A 22,026-nucleotide genomic window follows, 5' to 3' on the forward strand; every position below is an offset into this window, starting at 1 on the left:
GCTAATAAACATTAAGACTAACTGAAACAGCAGATTTTAGTGAAACAAATGGTTAGAATTGACAATCAGAATGTAAGCAGGATGTTAGTTAATTAATATGACTCCCATTTCCTTTCACTTTGTCTTTTGCTAAACAACTTTGGGTGATACACTGTATGTGGACTGAATTTCATAATACCCATTTTTTTGTTCTTCTTAGTGCTCCCAAATTTGGTGAAAATTAGATCCAATTTACTTTGTCTACTCTTCAAATATTTATACTATTTTAGCGATTGAGTTTTTAATTCTTTTCTACATCACCTTTGCATCTAAATAGCACTTGTTTTCCACGACACTTTTATAACCTGCCTCTGTTTTTGCCTGTCAGATATAATACTGCTATTTTTTTTATTTTTAGTTTTTTTTTTAAATTTGGACCATTTTTAAGGTTTTTATTAAATTTGTTACAATATTGCTTCTGTTTTATATTTTAGATTTTTGACCAAGAGGCATGTAGTATCTTAGCTCCCTGACCAGGAATCAAACCCATACCCCCTGCATTGGAAGGTGAAGTCGTAACCACTGGACTGCCAGGAAGTCCCTCATACTGCTATTTTAAACTTCTGAACTGCTTACTCTTCTTACAAATAGGGAGCATCTCTTGCAACTGTATTAAGTCATCTATTGGTTTATTCACTGAAATGTTCATCATTTTTCTTTGTATATTTGTAAATGTCTTGTCAGATAGAAACTTTTGGGGTCAGTGTGGAGTATAAAATAAGGAACATAAACTGGTTTTAGAATGTTTAGACTATTTCCAAATATTAGATACAGTATGAAATATTTCTTTGTTTTACACTCTGTCTAGTTATTCTGTGCATTTCCAAACATGCTTTGGAAGATAGACAATGTGTTAAAGATAAGCTTAACAGTTCTAAGCAATTCTGTTCCCATTCTCACAACTTTTTTCCTGTTTAAGAAGCCCGGGAAGAGCTGATGTTGTCCAGCTAATATCTGATGAACTCTATTGCCTATGTGTGAGCAGTTATTTTAATGTAGTCACCTTACAGATCACAGTGTTCAAAATACAAAATTAAAATAGAAATCTGAGATTAGAAGTTTTTAAATGATAAAGAAAGATTGCTTAGGTCTGTTGATACTTAGCAATCAAGTGAAACCGAGCAATAATTTGTCAAGTCTCTTGAATTTCTCTGAGTATAAAATATTCTTAAGTTTAAAAAAATGACTTACGTCACACTAGATGATATTTGAGTTAACCTCAGTGTAACAAAGATTGATATTTGAAAAAGTAAAGTATTTTGTCTCGTTACTGTGAAATGTTAAAGCACTTATTATTTTATGTTTTAATTATCATTCCATTCCACTTTCATGAGGAGGAATTTCTTTCAACGATCTACTTTTTATTTGAAAATATATCCATTAATCTCAATAGCTTTTAATCAATAATGGAAAGCTGAGCAGATGACATATTTTGCTTTATTAATTTATTGCCACTTAAGCAATCCTTTTCAAGGCAAGAGTCTTTGTAATATTTCAGTCTTCACCACTCACTTCTGTGTGCTTTTTTGACACTTAGAGAATTCATCTCCATCTTGTGATATATGAGTTATTCTATTTATTAGTATTGAAGAAAGGAAATTGGAGGTTGCAAATCAATTATGGAGAAGTAGCTGCTATTTTTGCAAAGAAGCTATGGGAAAAATGAGGACAAATCAGGACATGATGGTCCACAGTTTGGAATTTCGTTCCAGTGGCCTCTTGCGGGGGATGATGAAGTCTGGTAGGAAGTGCTTTGGACATAAATAAGCACAGAAGGATGAGCTTGACTGAGTAGAAGTGATCCAGAATTTTCCTTCTTATGAGTCTCACTTATTCTGCATCTCTGCAATAGCAGTTGAGTGTCAACAACTTTAAGTGAAAATCCGGCACTGAACTCCCTAAAGATGAGACACTCGGGGGACACTTCTAACTGTCTGCATTATGTGAATCAAAGCAAAGAGAATCGGTAACGGTTTCAAATCCTGCAAGAGCAACCAGAGATGTTTGTGCCCCTCAATAAATGGTGAACCATAAATAATAAGGAACTACTGGTTATTTCTTTTTTCACATTTATAAAATATCATTGACTTTTTCTTTATTTAGTGTGCTATACTATTTTAAACAGTATGAAACTATATATTCATTACTCTGAATTTTATTTTGGGTAAACTTATTTTTCTAAAAGGTCTTAAACAGCACCACTGCATATTACCATAACATACAAAAATGGACTTTCTTGTGAATCTTAGAAATTAAAATAATTCTTAACTAAAGCCATGTCATAGTTTGTTTTAATGTTTTCATAAAACTGTCAGAAATTTTACATCGACTAGCCTCCTTTAAAAATAATATCAACCAAATTCCTTAATTGTAGCTCATGTTTAAATATTCTAATAGTGCTGCATATTTTTGTTAGTATACTATAACATACAGTCCTGTTCCTTTGGGTAAGAGGATCAGATTGGATACACAGAGGAAATCACCCTGACGTGGGACCAGCAGCTCTGGATGATGGGACCATGTGCTGTCTGTCACTCATCAGCTAGAGTGGGCTTAGGTGTGTTGACCCCACCTCTTACATCTGTCCATGAAAGACTGATGAACTTCCATTGACTGAGAACCTGCTCTGTGTTGGGCAGCATGATTACAAATCTTTACAGCAGTCCTTCAAGGTGGGCATCACTATATCCATTTATAAATGAAGAAGGTGAGGCTCAAGCAACTTGCCCATGGTCACATAGCGAGTGAGCAGCAGATGCTGAGATTTCAAACCATCTGGATATAAGCCCATGTGTTTTATTCCACAGATTTATAATCATCTGAGTTACTTATATTTCAGTTTTGGAAATCACTATCCTGACCATTTTCTTCTGCTTTTCTAAACCTTTTTTTTTTTTTTTTTTTTTTTACTGTTGTGAATTCTTCTGAAAACTACTATTGATTTTTAACTAACCACATTTTGAGCAGTTGTTCCTTGACATAGTCTTCTAAATCTGATTGGTTTTTCAGTGTTTCATTACAGATCTTCTTAAGACAAACTAATTGCACATAGTCTGTCAAACTGGATGTGTCTTTCTCATCCATTGATATAACTGCAAATAAAATTATTGAAAGTAGCATTCGCATACCTCTCAGAGTGAGGATTCTTTTTAGGTTCACCTTTCACATCTTGTCTCCAATTTATTGTGGTCTACTTATTTCATCAGGTAGTTTTGGGTTTCGTTTGTAATCTCCCTGTCTATGCTTTTCTCTATAGAAATAGATGAATCAAAAGAAAAAGTGCAGCTTGTGAGACTATTCTCCTGTCAGAATGGCTAATTGTTCCTGTAAATGATATACATTTATGGAGTTTTGGTTTATCATCCAGAGCTGTGCTAGTTCATTCTTTGCAGAATTGAATTATCTTGCTTTCTTATATTTTCATCCTACATCCTGAAGTCCAGCTGTATAAAAAATGTCTTCATGCTCAGAGGTTCCTTTTGTAATGAAAAGAAACTTTAATTGCTCCAAGGCTGAAGGTATCAGCTGTGATCAAAAATAGCTGCACTGTTTTAGCAAGATATACATTAATTGCCTCAGTGGTTGAACATTGTTTAACAATTATAAATGGAGGAGTTAGCCCCTATAGGATCAAGAAAATAATTTCAAGCTATTTTAGTTATTTTTAAAAGTTCTGACTTGAGCATGCTTATCATCTTATTACTTCCAGTAACTCAGCTTCCTTTGGGTGCTTACGTCCTCAGCAAATCCTGACAAGCTATGCTTCATCTTATGCCTCTGTACTTTTATATCTGGAGATTATGGAATTGAGAAATTGACTTTGACATAATTTTATAAAATTAGTGTGGTAAGATTAGCCTTTCTCTTTTGTCTACAGATCTGATATCTGACTGCTGTAAACCTTCATAGGTCAGTTCTGAAAGTTTAAGAAATGGGGAAAGTGGAATGGAGTGGAGTGAAGTAGAATCTGCCCTCATCTGTTGTAAATTCTGGAATGATATTTATTAAGCTGTCTGAAGTCTAAGCCAGAGTTAGGCTCAGTAGCTCCCCCAGGTTTATATTCATCTAAAAGTATCATATTGCTTGGTCATTTTATGCATGATGTCAGTACTGAATAAAATTTATTAAGTAGATATTATTAGGAAGGGCTTTGTTTAGAATTCTTTGCATATTGCAATACCCAGTGGTAGAATTTTCTACTAGTTGAGTTGACACATTTTAGATGTTTTTTTTTTCATTTTATTTATCTAATTATTAAAATACATATAGCAATACATGTCTATATCTCCAAAGAAAGTAAAATATTTCCAGATAAATTGATCTGTCCTCAAATATACTTCTCCAGGGGAAGAAAGTACATTCTTGTCAGTTTGGCATGTATCCTCCAGACCTGAATTTGATATATTTATATATTATATATATGTATATACATACAGAAAACATACAGTTTTATATAAATGTTTAATATAAATATTATACTGTATAAATATACATATATTTGTAATAATATTTATATAAATCAGTACTGTATTATACTGTTCAACATACTGTACATTTATCATTTTTCAAGAAAATTTTTCAGAGTTTTCCACTTAGCAACTCTGGTTAAAAAGAGTTCCATACCACCATTTCTTTTTTCTTTAAAATTTTTTAACATGAACCATTTTATCAAAAAGTCTTCATTGAATTTGTTACAATATTGCTTCTGTTTCATATTTTGATTTTTTGGCAGTAAGGCGTGCAGGATCTAAGCTCCCCACCAGGGATTAAGCCCGCACCCCCTGCATTGGAAGGTGAAGTCTTAACCACTGCGCCACCAGGGGAGGCCCCCATACCACCATTTCTATCTCAGGCAAAACTGTCAAAGAGATGAAATTTTTTCTTGGCCTCTGTTGTTTTGTTCATTATCTTTTTTATCCATTCTTGTTTTTCACCCCCTCCTCTCTCCTTCCGTATCCTATCACCGAGACCCTAAGGAAAAGATTCCTGCCCTTGACTTTGAACTTAAGTCAGTGTATTACTTACAACATGTGTATTAATCGTTAGCACCAAATACAAAATAAAGTACTTTGTTCCAGTTAAAAGAACTTCCAGTTACCAGTAAGTCAATGTGGAAAGGTTTCAGGGAGCATGAGATTTCTTCTTTGTCCCTGAAGTTCTACCTATTATGTACCCACTCTTTCAGTGAGGCCATAAAACCAACTTAGCCCGAGTGTTTGGGGGGAAAAAAACCCAAAGCACATATTTTGTACAGGCCTTACATCTGATTATGGAATCATTTGTTGAGTTCCAGTTTATAATTTGAAGTCATGGGCTCCTCTACCCAACCAGAAGGAAGGTAATGAAGTATTAAGACTGTTTACTACATCCACATATAAAGGAGACAGATTTTTTGCTCTGAGAATATGTAAAAGTGTGCACCACTGCAACTGTTATGAGATACTGATGGTTGCAATATAGCTAACAACCCACTGGCCCTAAAAAAAAAGAACTTTTATGTTTTCTACCATCAGGCTTTTGGCTCTTCTGGGGTCATTTTGGATCCCAAGCCTTAACACAATTTTTATGGCTACTTACATATACCTCTGGTTTTCAAATTCACAATCCTGCTGATGTTTTCTACCTTGAGGAATGCATACCTACTTATTATATGTCAGTCATGATGCTAGCCATTTTTGTGTACTTCATATTTTATTAAAGATGTCAGATTTAATATGGCAAAGATTAGGATACCCATTTTACACGGGAGACCATTGAAGTTCAAGATCACTTAACTAAAGTGGTTGTTTCATAATTCAAACTGAGATAATGTTAACTGCAATGTCTGTTTTTTCCACTAAGCTTTACAGCTTCTTTTTATATCCTTCATTTTCAAACAATATTGCATAGATTTTTTTTTATAAGCAGTCTTGCATTGTGTTTTGGACTCTCACTCTAAATTAGTGTCATTTTGGAGCAAGTTTAAAAACTAAACTATGGAGTATTCATAATTAGGTATGAATGTAATTTGTTGTGTTGAAAATTCTGTCAGCCAAAACCCATTTAAAGTCTTGCTGATATAAGTTTTCTTTTCACTAAGAGCATCTGCTAGCTAAAATAATGACCAAGAGAGAGAAGCCACTCAAATAATCAAGTCTGTTCACTGACTAAACTGATTTCTCTGTTCCCAAATTCTTAGATTAATGAAGACCCTGAGTTGTTCTGAGGGATTACATAAAGAATTCTTCTATGCCTAGTAATGTCTTCCCAGTGTTTTGAAGAGGAATTAGAATTTTATTTCTCTGCCCTGTCCAGTTATCTGGCACTTTTTTTTTAGCATTTATTTTTGATTAAAGAATAATTGCTTTACAGTATTGTGCTGGCTTCTGCCATACATCAGCATGAATCAGGCACAGGTACATATATGTCTCCTCCCTCTCAAACCTCTCTCCTACACGATCCCACTCCTCTAGGTTGTCACAGAGCCCTGGTTTGAGTTCCCTGAGCCATACAGCAAATTCCCAGCGGCTGTCCATTTTACCTATGGTAGTGTATATGTTTCCATGCCGCTCTCTCCTGACACTTTTTTTTTAAATGTATTGGACTTGTAGTTTAGCATTTCACCTTCTTTTTGTTGTTGCAAAATTAATTTAACTACTTAAAAGTATTTCCCTGTTAAAATATCATATTTACACCTAGTGTAATGTGTCTATATATTTTACGTTGCACTGAGCAAAAACACTGGAGAAGGCAATGGCACCCCACTCCAGCACTCTTGCCTGGAAAATCCCATGGATGGAGGAGCCTGGTAGGCTGCAGTCCATGGGGTCACGAAGAGTCGGACACGACTGAGCGACTTCTCTTTCACTTTTTACTTTCATGCATTGGAGAAGAAAACGGCAACCCACTCCAGTGTTCTTGCCTAGAGAATCCCAGGGATGGGGGAGCCTGGTGGGCTGCCATCTATGGGGTCGCACAGAGTCGGACACGACTGAAGCGACTTAGCAGCAGCAGCAGAGTGAAAACACAAGTGCTCTAGAATGACCTGTTTTTGTATTCTTAACGGATATCTTTACTCTGCATTGGTATTTGAACTCATCAAAACAAAATTTATTATTCTAAATGGGATTGGTTTTTTTGGTCTTGTATTTCTTGTCACAATTCTAAGCATTTTGCTTTGCGAAGATAATGCTGTTTTGAGTCTAACAAAATATCTCAAGATTATTGAGTATATTTATGCTTAGGAATGGAGAAGGAAATGGCAACCTACTCCAGTATTCTTGCCTGGAAAATCCCATGGACAGAGGGGCCTGGTGGGCTACAGTACGTGGGGTCACAAGAGTCGGACACAACTTAGTGACTAAACCACCAAACCACCACCTCCATGCTTAGCAAACTTTAAATAATCAGGAAGTATATTTGAAAAATCAACTTATTCTTTTGAATTTTGAGTGAATAATTTAACTATTTCACAAGGTGAGATACCTCTGGTTTTCAATGTGATTTATGTTATTTAAATAGTGAAGTTGTTACTGAGTTTTGGGGACTATGTTGTGATATGGTGGGAGATGTACCATTGAGACACCAAAAGTTGTACCTATGTTTGCTTTATCTACTGGAACCATTGCTGAGGATTTGTGAAATAGCGTTCAGAAATGCATTTGTCGCCCATGTTTCAGAAACACAGGCAAGATTTTCTGTGTCTGGGCATTTCTTATTTTGGCAGGATCTTCTAAATAGTGATTTAAATTTTAGAGAACGAAATTCCATGAAGCCCCTGGCAATATCATTAAGTCTACCCCCACCTTTACAGTCAGTCTTACTGCATGTTTCAGTTAAGTGTGCCTATCTGAAATATAAGCCAATTTCTAATTATCCACCCCCACCAAAGAATGCTGTTCTGCTTGAGGCATTGTCACAAGAACGTAAATTGTTCCATGCCTAGAAATGTCAGTTAATATTGACAGTTTTATCTTTGTTATTTTTTTCAGAGCATCAGGGCATCGGGCCTTATCCTGTTGGAAACGATCCTTTTTGGGTCTCTGCTTCTATACTTTCCAGTAAGTAACGTTTTTTTTTAATTGCATTTTAAAAATGACCACTTTATTTTGCTGTATATGTATATTTGCTTATATATACTATATTGTTTATATCTGTGTGCAAATTTGTATATCTGTAATTATATTGTTTACTGTATAAATGTAGATGTAAATGGCTTTACAGATATTCAAATCCTGGCTCTTACCTATTGGGTGACCTTAGACAAGTTGGTTAGCATTTCTAAACTAACCTTGGTTCCTCCTGTAAAATGGTGCTAATAATACTTTTCTTCCCAAATTTGTGAGAAGCAGTGAAGTGCTTAAGTGAACTCACATGAAAGGCATGCTTGGTATATACATATAAATACTGGCTTCCTTCTTCTTCCTCCCTACTTGAATCAGAACCAGGAGACACACCAAGTAGTTAATGCTGATAATTTCCAAGTGGTTATGTAGACAAATAAACAGAGTAAATGTGTGGGGTACTAGTGGTGTAGATAATCATAATCTAGACCTTCCTATCACACTAGTTATTTATCTGTAACCAGAAAACAGTATTGATGCTACTGATTCAATTCAACCAAGTTCTGTTCAGCAGTTCTTTTTTTTTTTTTTTTTAATTTTATTTTATTTTTAAACTTTACATAACTGTATTAGTTTTGCCAGATATCAGCAGTTTTTTGGCTAGTGTCATTTCTCCTGCACAAACCTGAGCTCTGTGAGAGTGATGGCCTGTCTCCCTGTGGCTCACTGTTGTGTGTGCAGCACGGACCTAGTGCCTGTCTCCGTAGTGGAAGCACAGTAAATATGCAGTGAGTGAATGGATGAGGTTACACGTGCATGCGTTTAAGAAACATACCCTAAAGTAGTGACTGTTGTCCTGTTGAAATAGCCTGCAAAGAATCTGCTTGATTGTAGAAGACCAAGAATGATAGTCCTTATTCTTTATTTAGTGCCTACTAGTTTTTAGCTAGGCATTAAAACACTTCTTAACATTATTTTTAGGTGTTAGTAAATTTGGGTTCATTTTTTACTTATAAGATTCATACTTATTCAAATCCAGTGGCCATAATAAAGGATATGGGCCTAAAATCTATAGAAGAATTTTAAAGCCTTTTAAACAGAAGAAGTAGTCTAGAAAAGAAGGATGTTGGAAAGAAAAGTAAATGTTACGCTGCTAAATATTCAAAGCAGTCATTAGAGACCCTTTCATTGACTGGAATCCAGTTTTGAAAACCATCTAATGGACCTATACCTGTGACATCAACTATAGAGAAAAAGAGGAGAAAGAAATGGAAACTTAAGGAGAACAAAAGTAACACTGATTCTACTTGACAGTTCTGTTATGCCTAGGAGGAAAAAGGGAAGAGAAGACTTAGCAAATCAATCCTGTCCAACAGGAACCTTAGGATACCTCACTGTGTTGACTTCATCTTTAACTAACTGTCTGTTTCATCTTTCATAACATAAATTCTTTCTTCAACTTCTTGAAATATTAATGGGTAGCTCTCCAGTTCATGCTGTGTACCTTGGTTTTAAATAAGTTAGTAAATAGTATTCATGCTCCGATGGCAGAAAGGGCCAAATTATTTAATGAAGACTTGGATATAGCATAAAATACAGAAGGAGAAAAGACATAAATATACTACTGATTGAATATGGAAAAGAAAATAATTTTGTTTTAGGTGAGAGAATGGGGATGATGTCTCAGAAATTGATAAATTTCTGAGATTTTTGATAAATTGATTAAAACCTCTGGCTACCTAGGGAATGTTTATGTACATGGGTGTACATGCATAGAAATTTTTGACAAGAGTAAATTGGTCATTAGCTCAAAGTTCATTGGCTTTCTTAGGTTTTGCAGGAATGAAGTTTATGACTTTGAGCTTGAGTTTTTCCTATAAGGAGGACCTCTGTAATAAGTGAAAAAGGTGATTGAGTAAATATAGCCAAAGGATCTAATAATTATTTGACGGTGTAAATGTGACCTCTATGTATCTGTTAAATAGCTTACTACTTTCTCTGTTCCTTGTGTGGCCTGTACCAGAATTACTCATAAAATTTTTACTGGGGGTTACAGTTTTTTTTTTTTTTTAAGTGTTCTTGAGTAAATTAGAATTGTTTTTCGAGCTAGGTAACTCCTTGGAAGGACGCTTTGAGGATATTCACTGTTCTAGTGAGTTGTTATGCAATGAGCCTTTTCTTCATTTTATGCTGCATATTGTTGTACAGATTTGCAAGAATTAAGGTTATTTTTGCCTTTTCTAAGCAATCTTAGACTACAGACGATTTCATAACAATGCTTATATTGGAAAGTCCAAATTAGAGATTGTCATCATTCTGTAGATAAGGACAAACCAAAATCTGACTAAATTTAGCATTGTTATAATTGGGTAGCAGAGAGCTGAAGCATTTAAAACATTTTCTTACAGACTCTCAAAAGAGACTCATGATTTGAAGCCCATAGATTTATGAACAAATTATTAGTCTTCATAATCACCTAAATAAAACTTGCAATTTATAAAAGAAAGAAAAAAACTTTAAAAATCAGCTAAAGTATGTTTTTCTTGCTAAATCCCGTAAAATGACATATTATGGATTAGTAAAGCATATTAAATAATATGGAGTCTAGAGGTTTGTTTTTGGCTTGGCTCAAACACCAGTTTCAGCTGATAAAGTGCATTTTTTCCCTCTAACCTTGGTGATCTATTTGATTGGTGGATGTGCCTTTCTCTAAAGGACACCAATACATGTATAAATATGGTACTTACTCTCAGGTTGTTCCCCCTACACTCACACCCCCCAAGTCCTGTTAAGAAAAGAGCTGTAAAATATTAGAACTGGAAGGGATATCAGACACAACTTAGTCTTGATTCAGCCTCTGTTTTGCAGTGAATGAAGAGAGGCTGAGAGAAGTTGCAGCTCCTCCAGCTTTCCTCCGTTAGGTGATGAGAAAGCCTGGAAAAGACTAGTCTGTGGTCCCCTGGCCCAGCGCTGCCTTCAGTCTGTGACACTGTTTCTGATCGAGGGGATGGATGTGAGATACAGGTGGTGTTACACAGTGTCATCAGGGAGGCCCGTGTTCTGCCCGTGGATCAGTCACCTTTCCTCTTCAGGCCTCCAAGGCAATAAAAGGCTCAGAGAATAGAACAGGGAACCAATTTAAAATAGCTTGAGGTTTGGCACTAAGGAGTTTGATGTAAAACTCCCATGAGCTTGGATGGACTGTATTATTGAACCACATGGAGTTTCTGATATTCTGCTGTTTTACCTACAAAAGCAGAAATGTCATCTTTCAAGCCTAATCAGTCATCCTATTAGACCATGCCTGGAGAAGGAAATGGCAACCCACTCCAGTATTCTTACCTGGAGAATCCCAGGGACAGAGGAGCCTAGTGGGCTGCCATCTATGGGGTCGCAGAGAGTCGGACACGACTGAGAGACTGAACTGAACTAATTAGACCATGCCAGGTTGGTTTCAGTGGCAGAGAAACTAAATCAGTTAACAGACTGCTTTCTCTGTGGCCACCCCAAAGCCTAAAACTAAAACTTAGACTTCTACTCCTGTTAGAGCACATGTATCTCCAGAAGAGGAGAAAAACCAGGAGCACGTTGCTTCCCTGTATAGAGTTCAAAGGGCAGGAAATAAAGGAGAGAGAGGTGAAAGTGGGGAGAAAGGGTGAGAATGAGACCATGAGAATACAGTTGAAGCAGCTAAGGTTTTAATCTATTATTATTATTATTTATTTTGATGCTCAAATTAATGCAGAATTGCCAGTGGGAGACCCTTCAAGCTCCCTCTTGTCTTCTTTTGATATGTGACTTCACCATTCTTTAAACACCTTCCTACCTTCTGGTGCAACAGAAAGTTCTTTCCATGCCCCAGCCTTAGACTCAACCTCTTTCTTCTCCAAGGAGCTCTGGTGCTTTTCAGGGGGAAATGGTAGTAATTCGATTCTGGGACAGAGTCACTTCCGTTGTGACAAAAGCAGGGCAGAAAGTTCCCAGTTTTACAACTTGGCCACTGTTTCTCAAACCTCAGTTATCTAGGACATTTATGTAAGGAGATTTCTCCTCAACCCTAAGATTCTATCCTTAAGATAGTTCTTAAACTGATCTAAGACTACATCTTACTTGGTGTCATTTAGATCCATTTGGCTTGATACCAAAGCAAAAGAGAGAAAGGAAATAGAAAGGAAAGTTACTACCCAGGAGCACAGCAGCACTATGGAGAAAAAAATAATGTGGGGATGCAGTTTCATGCTGACATAGCTCTGAGGGTACCGGGATTACAGAGCTTCCCCAGGGGCTCCGTGCTAAAGAATCTGCTTGCCAATGCAGGAGACACAGTTTTGATTCCTGGGTCAGGACGATCCCCTGAAGAAGGAAATGGCAATCCACTCCAGTATTCTTGCCGGGAGAATCCCATGGATAGAGGAGTCTGGCAAGCTACAGTCCACAGGGTCACAAGAGAGTCAGACGTGACTGAGTGACCAAACACAACTCAGTAACAACAACCCCCAAACATCTAGAGGATTTCAAGAATATTGGCTTAAATATTAAAATCAAAAGACATCAGAGAACTAGACCACCTCTTCAAGGGAGTTTGACTTGTGGGATGCCAGGTCACTTTGTTCTCTTCTCTAGGGTAGGTTAGAGGAATAGAAGAAATGGTTGTGGGACTTCCTTGCGGTCCAGTGGCTAAGACTCCGTGCTCCCAATGCAGGGTGCCCAGATTCAATGCCTGGTCAGGGAACTAGATCGCACATGCCACAAGTAAGACTCAGTGCAGCCAAACAAATTTTTTAAAAAAGAAATGGTTATAAATACCCTGGGGTTCTGTGCAGTTCATTTGTCCTCTCCTTCCTGAGCTCCTCTTCCCTAGCAGCCTTCAGACAGAAGTCTGATCTGATGAGTAGGGGGAACATTAGTTTACAAGCAAAGGCATGGAGGTTATCCACTGTGTCTATTCCAGGGTAGTTGGTAAAGAGCCTTGGGTCAGCAATGTGTCAGGAATTCATTAATAATCTTCCTTCAGCTGAAAGAGTTTTAATAAACCAAGCCTTAAAGAGTTATGGCAATCCACTCCAGTACTATTGCCTGGAAAATCCCATGGACAGAGGAGCCTGGTAGGCTAAAGTCCATGGGGTCGCAAAGAGTTGAACACGACTGAGCGACTTCACTTTCATTTTCACTTTTAAAGAGTTAAGAACTGGACTCCTAGTTTGGAGCAGTTTTCATCTTTAAGCAAATAAATACCAATTAGACTATATGTCTCAAAAATACTTTGTTGCTTTTATGAAATATAATAATTTGTTACTTACAGACTAGGTAAAATGGAAAAATACAAGGAAAAGATCAACAAAAGTTGGTATTATCCAGAGGCAATCATTGTATACATTTGATCATTTGAGACACCTGTATATGCACATATATAAATTGAAATAGAAAATGGATGAATGGTGGAAATTGAGATACAGATAACTTTTTAAAAAGAAGTGAATTGTAATCATTATTATTTTAATCAAAACACTGAAGTGGAACAAACTATTACCAATTTTTAGATAAATGAATCTTGATGATAAACATTATTAGTTCTAAAAGATCTAAAGTTAAAAAATATAAAATATTTTAAAGTTGGGTTAATTATTTTTTTCTTAGCTATGTTTCATCTTTAGATAGCATCACTAGAATTCAGCTGACAGCTAAAAAATTGAACTCAAATACATTTCTTTTGCCCCTTCCTCCCACTCTCTGAATTTTCTTAGTTAATAATTCTGGGGTTGTTAATGTTTAAAATATGCAATTTTGAAGCTACAATTCACATAGTCATTCAACCTTAGGTCTGTATTTAACGTCTTCCACTAATCTTTGTGACCCAATTTCTTCAATACTCATTTGTTTTTATTGTTGCTTGGTTTTCATAAACAGTTTTTCATGCAGAAGTTGTGAGTTCTATAGTTCTTAGGTTCTTACATGTTTGAGAATCTCTGCCCATTGTCCTTATACATGAAGAGTAACTTCCCTGGGTATACAAAAAATCAAGACCCACTTTCTATTGCTCAGAATTTGTGTGTTTTCTATTTCCGGATCTTAAGATAACCTGATTTTTCCCATGGGTGACTTGGTATTTTTACCTCAGTGCCAATAAGTCATTCTTTTTAGTCTTGCAATTAAATAATCAAAAGTGCTCTTATACCCAAAAAACTGAAACTTTCTTTGCCTGGAACTCACTTCTTTTATTATCTATGTGACAGCTTCCTCACTTCCTTCACAACTTTGCTGAAATATCTTTAAGGTGAAGTTCACCCTGTTGACCCTACTTTAAATTGTAGACAATGCTACTCTTCATAGTACTTTTGATCACTCTCACCCTGGTAATTTCTTTTGCATGGAATTTATCACTTTATATATGAATTTTATTAATATTATTTCTTATACATATATATGTATATTTAAATTTTCTGTCTCCCTCCACTGGAATGTAAGTCCACCCCTGTATTTCAGCACCTGGAATAGTGCCTGGCTCAACAAATATATTTTGAGTGAATATTTTTCAGACATTCTTCATTGATTATCATATGCAGTGCAGCTCTTACCTTGTATTACTAATGATGGATTTTCATACCTTTTAAAAGTTATGTTTTACATTTTCATTTATAATCATAATTTTAATTATAAATCTCAAGATCAGGACCATGTCTGTTGTGTTGATTTCCAACACAGCACATGAAAAATTCATGGAATTTCAATATAATTCCAACTAAAACCGCTACACATATGCATATACACATATATGAATGTATAGCTGTATACTTCTGTCTTTATCTTTGTGTCTCTTTGTTTCTAGACCACTATCTTTATCTCTGATTTCACTATGGGGATGTGTAAAGGAATGTGGACCAATAACAAAGAATCTTTACTTCATGCCCACAAAGTCTTACATGACCCAGCTCTTCTTTACCTCTTTGACCTCATACTACACTCCTCTCTGCCTCTCTCCCTGCCACAACAATCCTGGCCTCCTTGCTCTTCCTTGAGTGAGCCTGTCATTCACCCACCCTACAGCCTTGGCATTGGTTGTTTCTTCTTCCTGGAGCACTCTTAACCCCCATTATCTCTCTGGTGAACTCCATCATCATCTCTAAATCTTCGCTCAAATCTCAATTCTTCCATGTAAGGGACTTAAATAACTCATTATTTTAGAATAAACAGGAAGAGATTAAATAAAAAATAATGACATTACAGTGAGAATAAACCACCCCAGTTGCAGAGAATTTCTAATGGGACCAAATGAAGACCAACTCAACAATGATGTAGAGGCAGAAATGTCACAATTTAGTCGTAGACTAGGGACATAATGAATGATCCTGAGAATGCCTTCATAGCAACAAATGAGGAGATGCCGGGTCCAGCAGTGATAGAGAATTTGTCAGTCAGATGGGGTTTGAGTCAAAAGAGAAGAAATTGTACCTCCGGAGCAATGTCATAACTAAAGCATGTTTTAGCTTTCTAGTGAAAAAAAGTATGGAAAGGATGACATTTCTGTTCATTTCTATCCCTTGCTGGAATTTGTGGATTAATGTCTTTGCCCTATGGGAAAAACATGGCAGAAACTCTTTTTTTTTCCTTTTCTTTAAATATTTATTTATTTGGCCGTGCTGGGTCTTAGTTGTGGCATGCAGAATCTTTGTTGTATCATGCAGAATCTTAAGTTGTAATGCACGGTACATGGATTAGTTGCTCTGCGGCATACGGGATCTTTGTTCCCCAACCAGGGATCGAACCCACATCCCCTATGTTGCAAGGCAGACTTTTAACCACTAGACCACCAAGGATCAGATCAGATCAGATCAGATCAGTCGCTCAGTCGTGTCCGACTCTTTGCGACACCTGAATCACAGCACGCCAGGCCTCCCTGTCCATCACCAACTCCCGGAGTTCACTCAGACTCACGTCCATCGAGTCAGTGATGCCATCCAGCCATCTCATCCTCTGTCGTCCCCTTCTCCTCTTGTCCCCAATCCCTCCCAGCATCAGAGTCTTTTCCAATGAGTCAACTCTTCGCATGAGGTGGCCAAAGTACTGGAGTTTCAGCTTTAGCATCATTCCTTCCAAAGAAATCCCAGGGCTGATCTCCTTCAGAATGGACTGGTTGGATCTCCTTGCAGTCCAAGGGACTCTCAAGACTCTTCTCCAACACCACAGTTCAAAAGCATCAATTCTTCGGCGCTCAGCCTTCTTCACAGTCCAACTCTCACATCCATACATGACCACAGGAAAAACCATAGCCTTGACTAGATGGACCTTTGTTGGCAAAGTAATGTCTCTGCTTTTGAATATGTATCTAGGTTGGTCATAACTTTCCTTCCAAGGAGTAAGCGTCTTTTAATTTCATGGCTGCAGTCACCATCTGCAGTGATTTGGAGCCCAGAAAAATAAAGTCTGACACTGTTTCCACTGTTTCCCCATCTATTTCCCATGAAGTGATGGGACCAGATGCCATGATCTTCGTTTTCTGAATGTTGATCTTTAAGCCAACTTTTTCACTCTCCACTTTCACCTTCATCAAGAAGCTTTTGAGTTCCTCTTCACTTTCTGCCATAAGGGTGGTGTCATCTGCATATCTGAGGTTATTGATATTTCTCCCAGCAATCTTGATTCCAGCTTGTGTTTCTTGCAGTCCAGCGTTTCTCATGATGTACTCTGCATAGAAGTTAAATAAACTGGGTGACAATATACAGCCTTGATGAACTCCTTTTCCTATTTGGAACCAGTCTGTTGTTCCATGTCCAGTTCTAACTGTTGCTTCCTGACCTGCATACAAATTTCTCAAGAGGCAGATCAGGTGGTCTGGTATTCCCATCTCTTTCAGAATTTTCCACAGTTTATTGTGATCCACACAGTCAAAGGCTTTGGCATAGTCAATAAAGCAGAAATAGATGCTTTTCTGAAACTCTCTTGCTTTTTTGATGATCCAGCGCATGTTGGCAATTTGATCTCTGGTTCCTCTGCCTTTTCTAAAACCAGCTTGAACATCAGGAAGTTCACAGTTCACATTGCTGAAGCCTGGCTTGGAGAATTTTGAGCGTTACTTTACTAGCGTGTGAGATGAGTGCAATTGTGCAGTAGTTTGAGCATTCTTTGGCATTGCCTTTCTTTGGGATTGGAATGAAAACTGACCTTTTCCAGTCCTGTGGCCACTGCTGAGTTTTCCAAATTTGCTGGCATATTGAGTGCAGCACCTTCACAGCATCGTCTTTCAGGATTTGGAATAGCTCCACTGGAATTCCATCACCTCCACTAGCTTTGTTCGTAGTGATGCTTTCTAAGGCCCACTTGACTTCACATTCCAGGATGTCTGGCTCTAGGTCAGTGATCACACCATCGTGATTATCTGGGTCGTGAAGATCTTTTTTGTACAGTTCTTCTGCGTATTCTTGCCACCTCTTCTTAGTATGTTCTACTTCTGTTAGGTCCATACCATTTCTGTCCTTTATTGAGCCCATCTTTGCATGAAATGTTCCTTTGGTATCTCTGATTTTCTTGAAGAGATCCCTAGTCTTTCCCATTCTATTGTTTTCCTCTATTTCTTTGCATTGATGGCTGAGGAAGGCTTTCTTATCTCTTCTTGCTATTCTTTGGAACTCTGCATTCAGATGTTTATATTTTTCCATTTCTCCTTTGCTTTTTGCTTCTCTTCTTTTCACAGCTATTTGTAAGGCCTCCCCAGACAGCCATTTTGCTTTTTTGCATCTCTTTTCCATGGGGATGTTCTTGATCCCTGTCTACTGTACAATGTCACAAACCTCCATCCATAGTTCGTCAGACACTCTATCAGATCTAGGCCCTTAAATCTATTTCTCACTTCCACTGTATACTCATAAGGGATTTGATTTAGGTCATACCTGAATGGTCTAGTGGTTTTCCCTACTTTCTTCAATTTCAGTCTGAATTTGGCAATAAGGAGTTCATGATCTGAGCCACAGTCTGCTCCTGGTCTTGTTTTTGCTGACTGTATAGAGCTTCTCTATCTTTGGCTGCAAAGAATATAATCAATCTGATTTTGGTGTTGACCATCTGGTGATGTCCATGTATAGATCCCTCTCTTTTTCAATTGTTACAGTTTTTCCATACAGAGAACTTCCCTGGTGGCTCAGACGGTAAAGCATCTGTCTACAATGCGGGAGACCCAGGTTTGATCCCTGGGTTGGGAAGATCCCCTGGAGAAGGAAATGGCAATCCATTCCAGTACAATTGCCTGGAAAATCCCATGGACAGAGGAGCCTGGTAGGCTACAGTCCATGGGGTTGCAAAGAGTCGGACACGACTGAGCGACTTCACTTTCACTTTCTTTTCCATACAGAAATGCACTTGAATTTTCCTTTGCAGGCTCAAGACATGTAAGTTATTAGATATTTCTGAAGTTTGGTACTTTCAGTTAGTAAAAAGGCTAACAGATTTACACTTGAGGTTTTAGGTAATATATGTGAACATGTGGTTTTAGAGAATTTAAGTCTGTGAGAAACATTCTCAGATTTGTCAGACACATATATCAGCAGATTACCACTACTCTTGAGATCTTATTCTTGAGCAGTTGACATAAGAAACAATGAAGATACTTAGACAGGTTTGAGAGATAATTAAGAAAATAGCTACAAACAGAATAAAAGTTGTTAATGTTAGAATTAGCAATATGTACTGAAAAATACTTTACTCTTCAAAGTTGTTCTTGGGGGAAAAAAGTGTAGAAGACTTAAAAACACTATAAAATGCTAGCAAAGTATTCTTTTAAAAATGACAAGAAGATGACATTTTGACAAAGCAAAACACACCTTGAATGCCAGGGACTACACAGTGTCACTAAAGAGTCACAATTCAATGAAGTGTTAATAGATATATTACTTAAACCAGCAAAAGAGGAAAGATATAAAGAAATAATGCTACCATGGAATTATAGTACTAAAAACTCAATATCAAAATATCCAGATCCTAGTATAAGTGTGATTAAAAGAAGAATTTTGACCTGTTGTTTAGAGAGATCAATATGAACTTTTAGGAGAAAAATTACATTCCTAGAATCTATCAGAGAAGTATGTCAACTTACATATTTATTTTAGTTATACATTATCTGAAAGCTGTGATTATGGCAAATGACTGTCTCTTCATGTTGTAATTTCTATAATATGAGGAAAATAGACCATATGTTCTGAGAATTTAATCACTATAGGTGTATCTTCATAAGTACTGAATGTACATTATCTATGGGAGATGTCATTGATGATTAGAGGTCTGTGGTCGCCACGATTTGTTTATCCTTAAGTTTTCCACATTGAGATTTATTTAGAATGTCTTCTCTAGGCTTTGGAGATAATATGATTAATTCAAATAAAGACATGTTCAGATGACATCCTAATCCAAACATTACTTTCTGTTCCACTTTGACTTTTTTCATTCTTCAACTTTGATTTCTGTAACCAGCATCTACTTTTCATCATCCTTACAGAAATGTGAGAAAAAAATTACTTGTTCTGCTCTGTGGTCTTGTCCACTTCACATAGTCAGTTGTGTGGTTGGGGTCTGGATGTGACTTCACCACAGCCCCCATACAAGTGCTCTTGTTCTCTGTGAGGAGGGATAAGAGGCCTTGCTCGTGGTACGGATTTTCTCAAAACAATTGCACATTTCACCTTCTTATGTAAAGCATAGCATCTCATCAGATGTTCTGAAATAAAAGACGCTCTATAAAAGAAGAGGTCAAGTATACACAGCCAGTACTTCTGGGAAGTACTTCTACCTGGGAAGTCACAGTGAAGATTACTTATTAAAGGCTTTGAGGTCTACAGTAAAAGAATGCGTTTAAAACTGAGTGTTTCCCAACTTGCTTGATTTTACTATACTCTTTTCTGTATAACACCTATTAAAATATTTGTAATTAATAATGCAAGTTCCATAATATTTGCCATAAGGCATACATAATAAAAATCCTATAACATTGCAAAAGTATTATTCCATTTATATGGAGTGAAATCGTGTGTTTGTGTGTGTGTCTGTGAGACATGAGCATATGAGATAAACTATAAGAAAGCAGGAGAATGACAAACAAGGATGCTGGTGACCTTGGATAGCAAAGTAAAGAGGCCGTGATCACAGAGGAAGAGGGGAATAAAGGGAATTTTAAGGTAATAGTAATCTTCTTTTTCTTAAACTGAGTGGGTGGATGTATGGGTATTTATTGTATTTATATATGAAATTATATATATGTATGTAGAGTACATCATGAGAAATGCTGGGCTGGAAGAAACACAAGCTGGAATCAAGATTGCCAGGAGAAATATCAATAACCTCAGATATGCAGATGACACCACCCTTATGGCAGAAAGTGAAGAGGAACTCAAAAGCCTCTTGATGAAGGTGAAAGTGGAGAGTGAAAAAGTTGGCTTAAAGATCAACATTCAGAAAATGAAGATCATGGCATCTGGTCCCATCACTTCATGGGAAATAGATGGGGAAACAGTGGAAAAAGTGTCAGACTTTATTTTTCTGGGCTCCAAATCACTGCAGATGGTGACTGCAGCCATGAAATGAAAAGACGCTTACTCCTTGGAAGGAAAGTTATGACCAACCTAGATAGCACATTCAAAAGCAGAGACATTACTTTGCCAACAAAGGTCCGTCTAGTCAAGGCTATGGTTTTTCCTGTGGTCATGTATGGATGTGAGAGTTGGACTGTGAAGAAGGCTGAACACCAAAGAATTGCTGCTTTTGAACTGTGGTGTTGGAGAAGACTCTTGAGAGTCCCTTGGACTGCAAGGAGATCCGACCAGTCCATTCTGAAGGAGATCAGCCCTGGGATTTCTTTGGAAGGAATGATGCTAAAGCTGAAACTCCAGTACTTTGGTCACCTCATGCGAAGAGTTGACTCATTGGAAAAGACTCTGATGCTGGGAGGGATTGGGGGCAGGAGGAGAAGGGGACCACAGAGGATGAGATGGCTGGATGGCATCACTGACTCGATGGACGTCAGTCTGAGTGAACTCTGGGAGTTGGTGATGGACAGGGAGGCCTGGCGTGCTGTGATTCATGGGGTTGCAAGGAGTCGGACACAACTGAGAGACTGAACTGAACTGATGTATATATCAGAATGAGAAATAGTACATGTTTTCATGGCTATGGATGGCCCCGTAGAGATGGAAAATGATGTTGCAGAAGTGAAGTGAATATTGTCATTAAGGAAGCCCTTAAGTAGACAAAAGCATATGGGCTTCAGTGAGTAAGTGGAGGGGTTGAACTTAGGTCAAAACACATCCATTTCATTCATTGTGATAGGAAGGAAGGAGGTACCAAGCCTTGTCTTCCATAAATATCAGATGGAAGTCAGGGATCAGGGCAAAAATAAGAACTTAGGACATTTCTGATAATGTGCAATTTTTAGCTACATCTCTCATTTTCCTATCATTCAGGACTTCACACTAGACTCAGGTAGTATTTCAAAGCAGTTGAAGTCTGGAGCCGTGATATGTAATATTCTATATATTTATTTTACCTTTTAGCCTCACCGAGTAGCATACGGGATCTAGTTCCCTAACCAGGGATTGAACCCGTGTCCCCTGCAGTGCCAGTGTTAACTGCTGGACTGCTAGAGAAGTCCCTAAACTACAACATTCTAAATAATTGGTAGTGACTTCCAAGACTTTGTGATAACTCTTCCATGGTTACAGTGGTCTGGCATCATGTCTGCCCTCCAGACGGTTGTGCGTGCATGCATGCTGTCATGTCAGTCATGTCTGACTTTGCAACCCTGTGGACTGTAGTCCGCCAGGCTCCTCTGTCCACAGGATTCTCCAGGCAAGAATACTGGAATGGGTAGCCATGCCCTCCTCCCAGGCTTCTTCCTGACACAGGGATCAAACCTGGGTCTCCTGCATTGCAGGAAGATTCTTTACCATCTGAGCCACCTGGGAAGCTG

The 22,026-nt window shown here is 37.5% G+C and overlaps 1 protein-coding gene across 1 annotated transcript in view; it reads left to right on the top strand.

Annotated features, from left to right (window-relative positions):
• The window catches only part of GPR158 (G protein-coupled receptor 158), a 308,597-nt gene that overhangs the window by 211,883 nt on the left and 74,688 nt on the right, over positions 1–22,026 (top strand). Inside the window, exon 5 of the mRNA XM_055543835.1 lies at positions 8,010–8,078. Within this exon, the coding sequence (XP_055399810.1) occupies positions 8,010–8,078 (69 nt within the window). The remainder of the gene's footprint in view (positions 1–8,009; positions 8,079–22,026) is intronic.

This window comes from Bubalus kerabau, chromosome 13 (assembly GCF_029407905.1).
Source record: "Bubalus kerabau isolate K-KA32 ecotype Philippines breed swamp buffalo chromosome 13, PCC_UOA_SB_1v2, whole genome shotgun sequence".
NCBI classification, from domain to species: domain Eukaryota; kingdom Metazoa; phylum Chordata; class Mammalia; order Artiodactyla; family Bovidae; genus Bubalus; species Bubalus kerabau.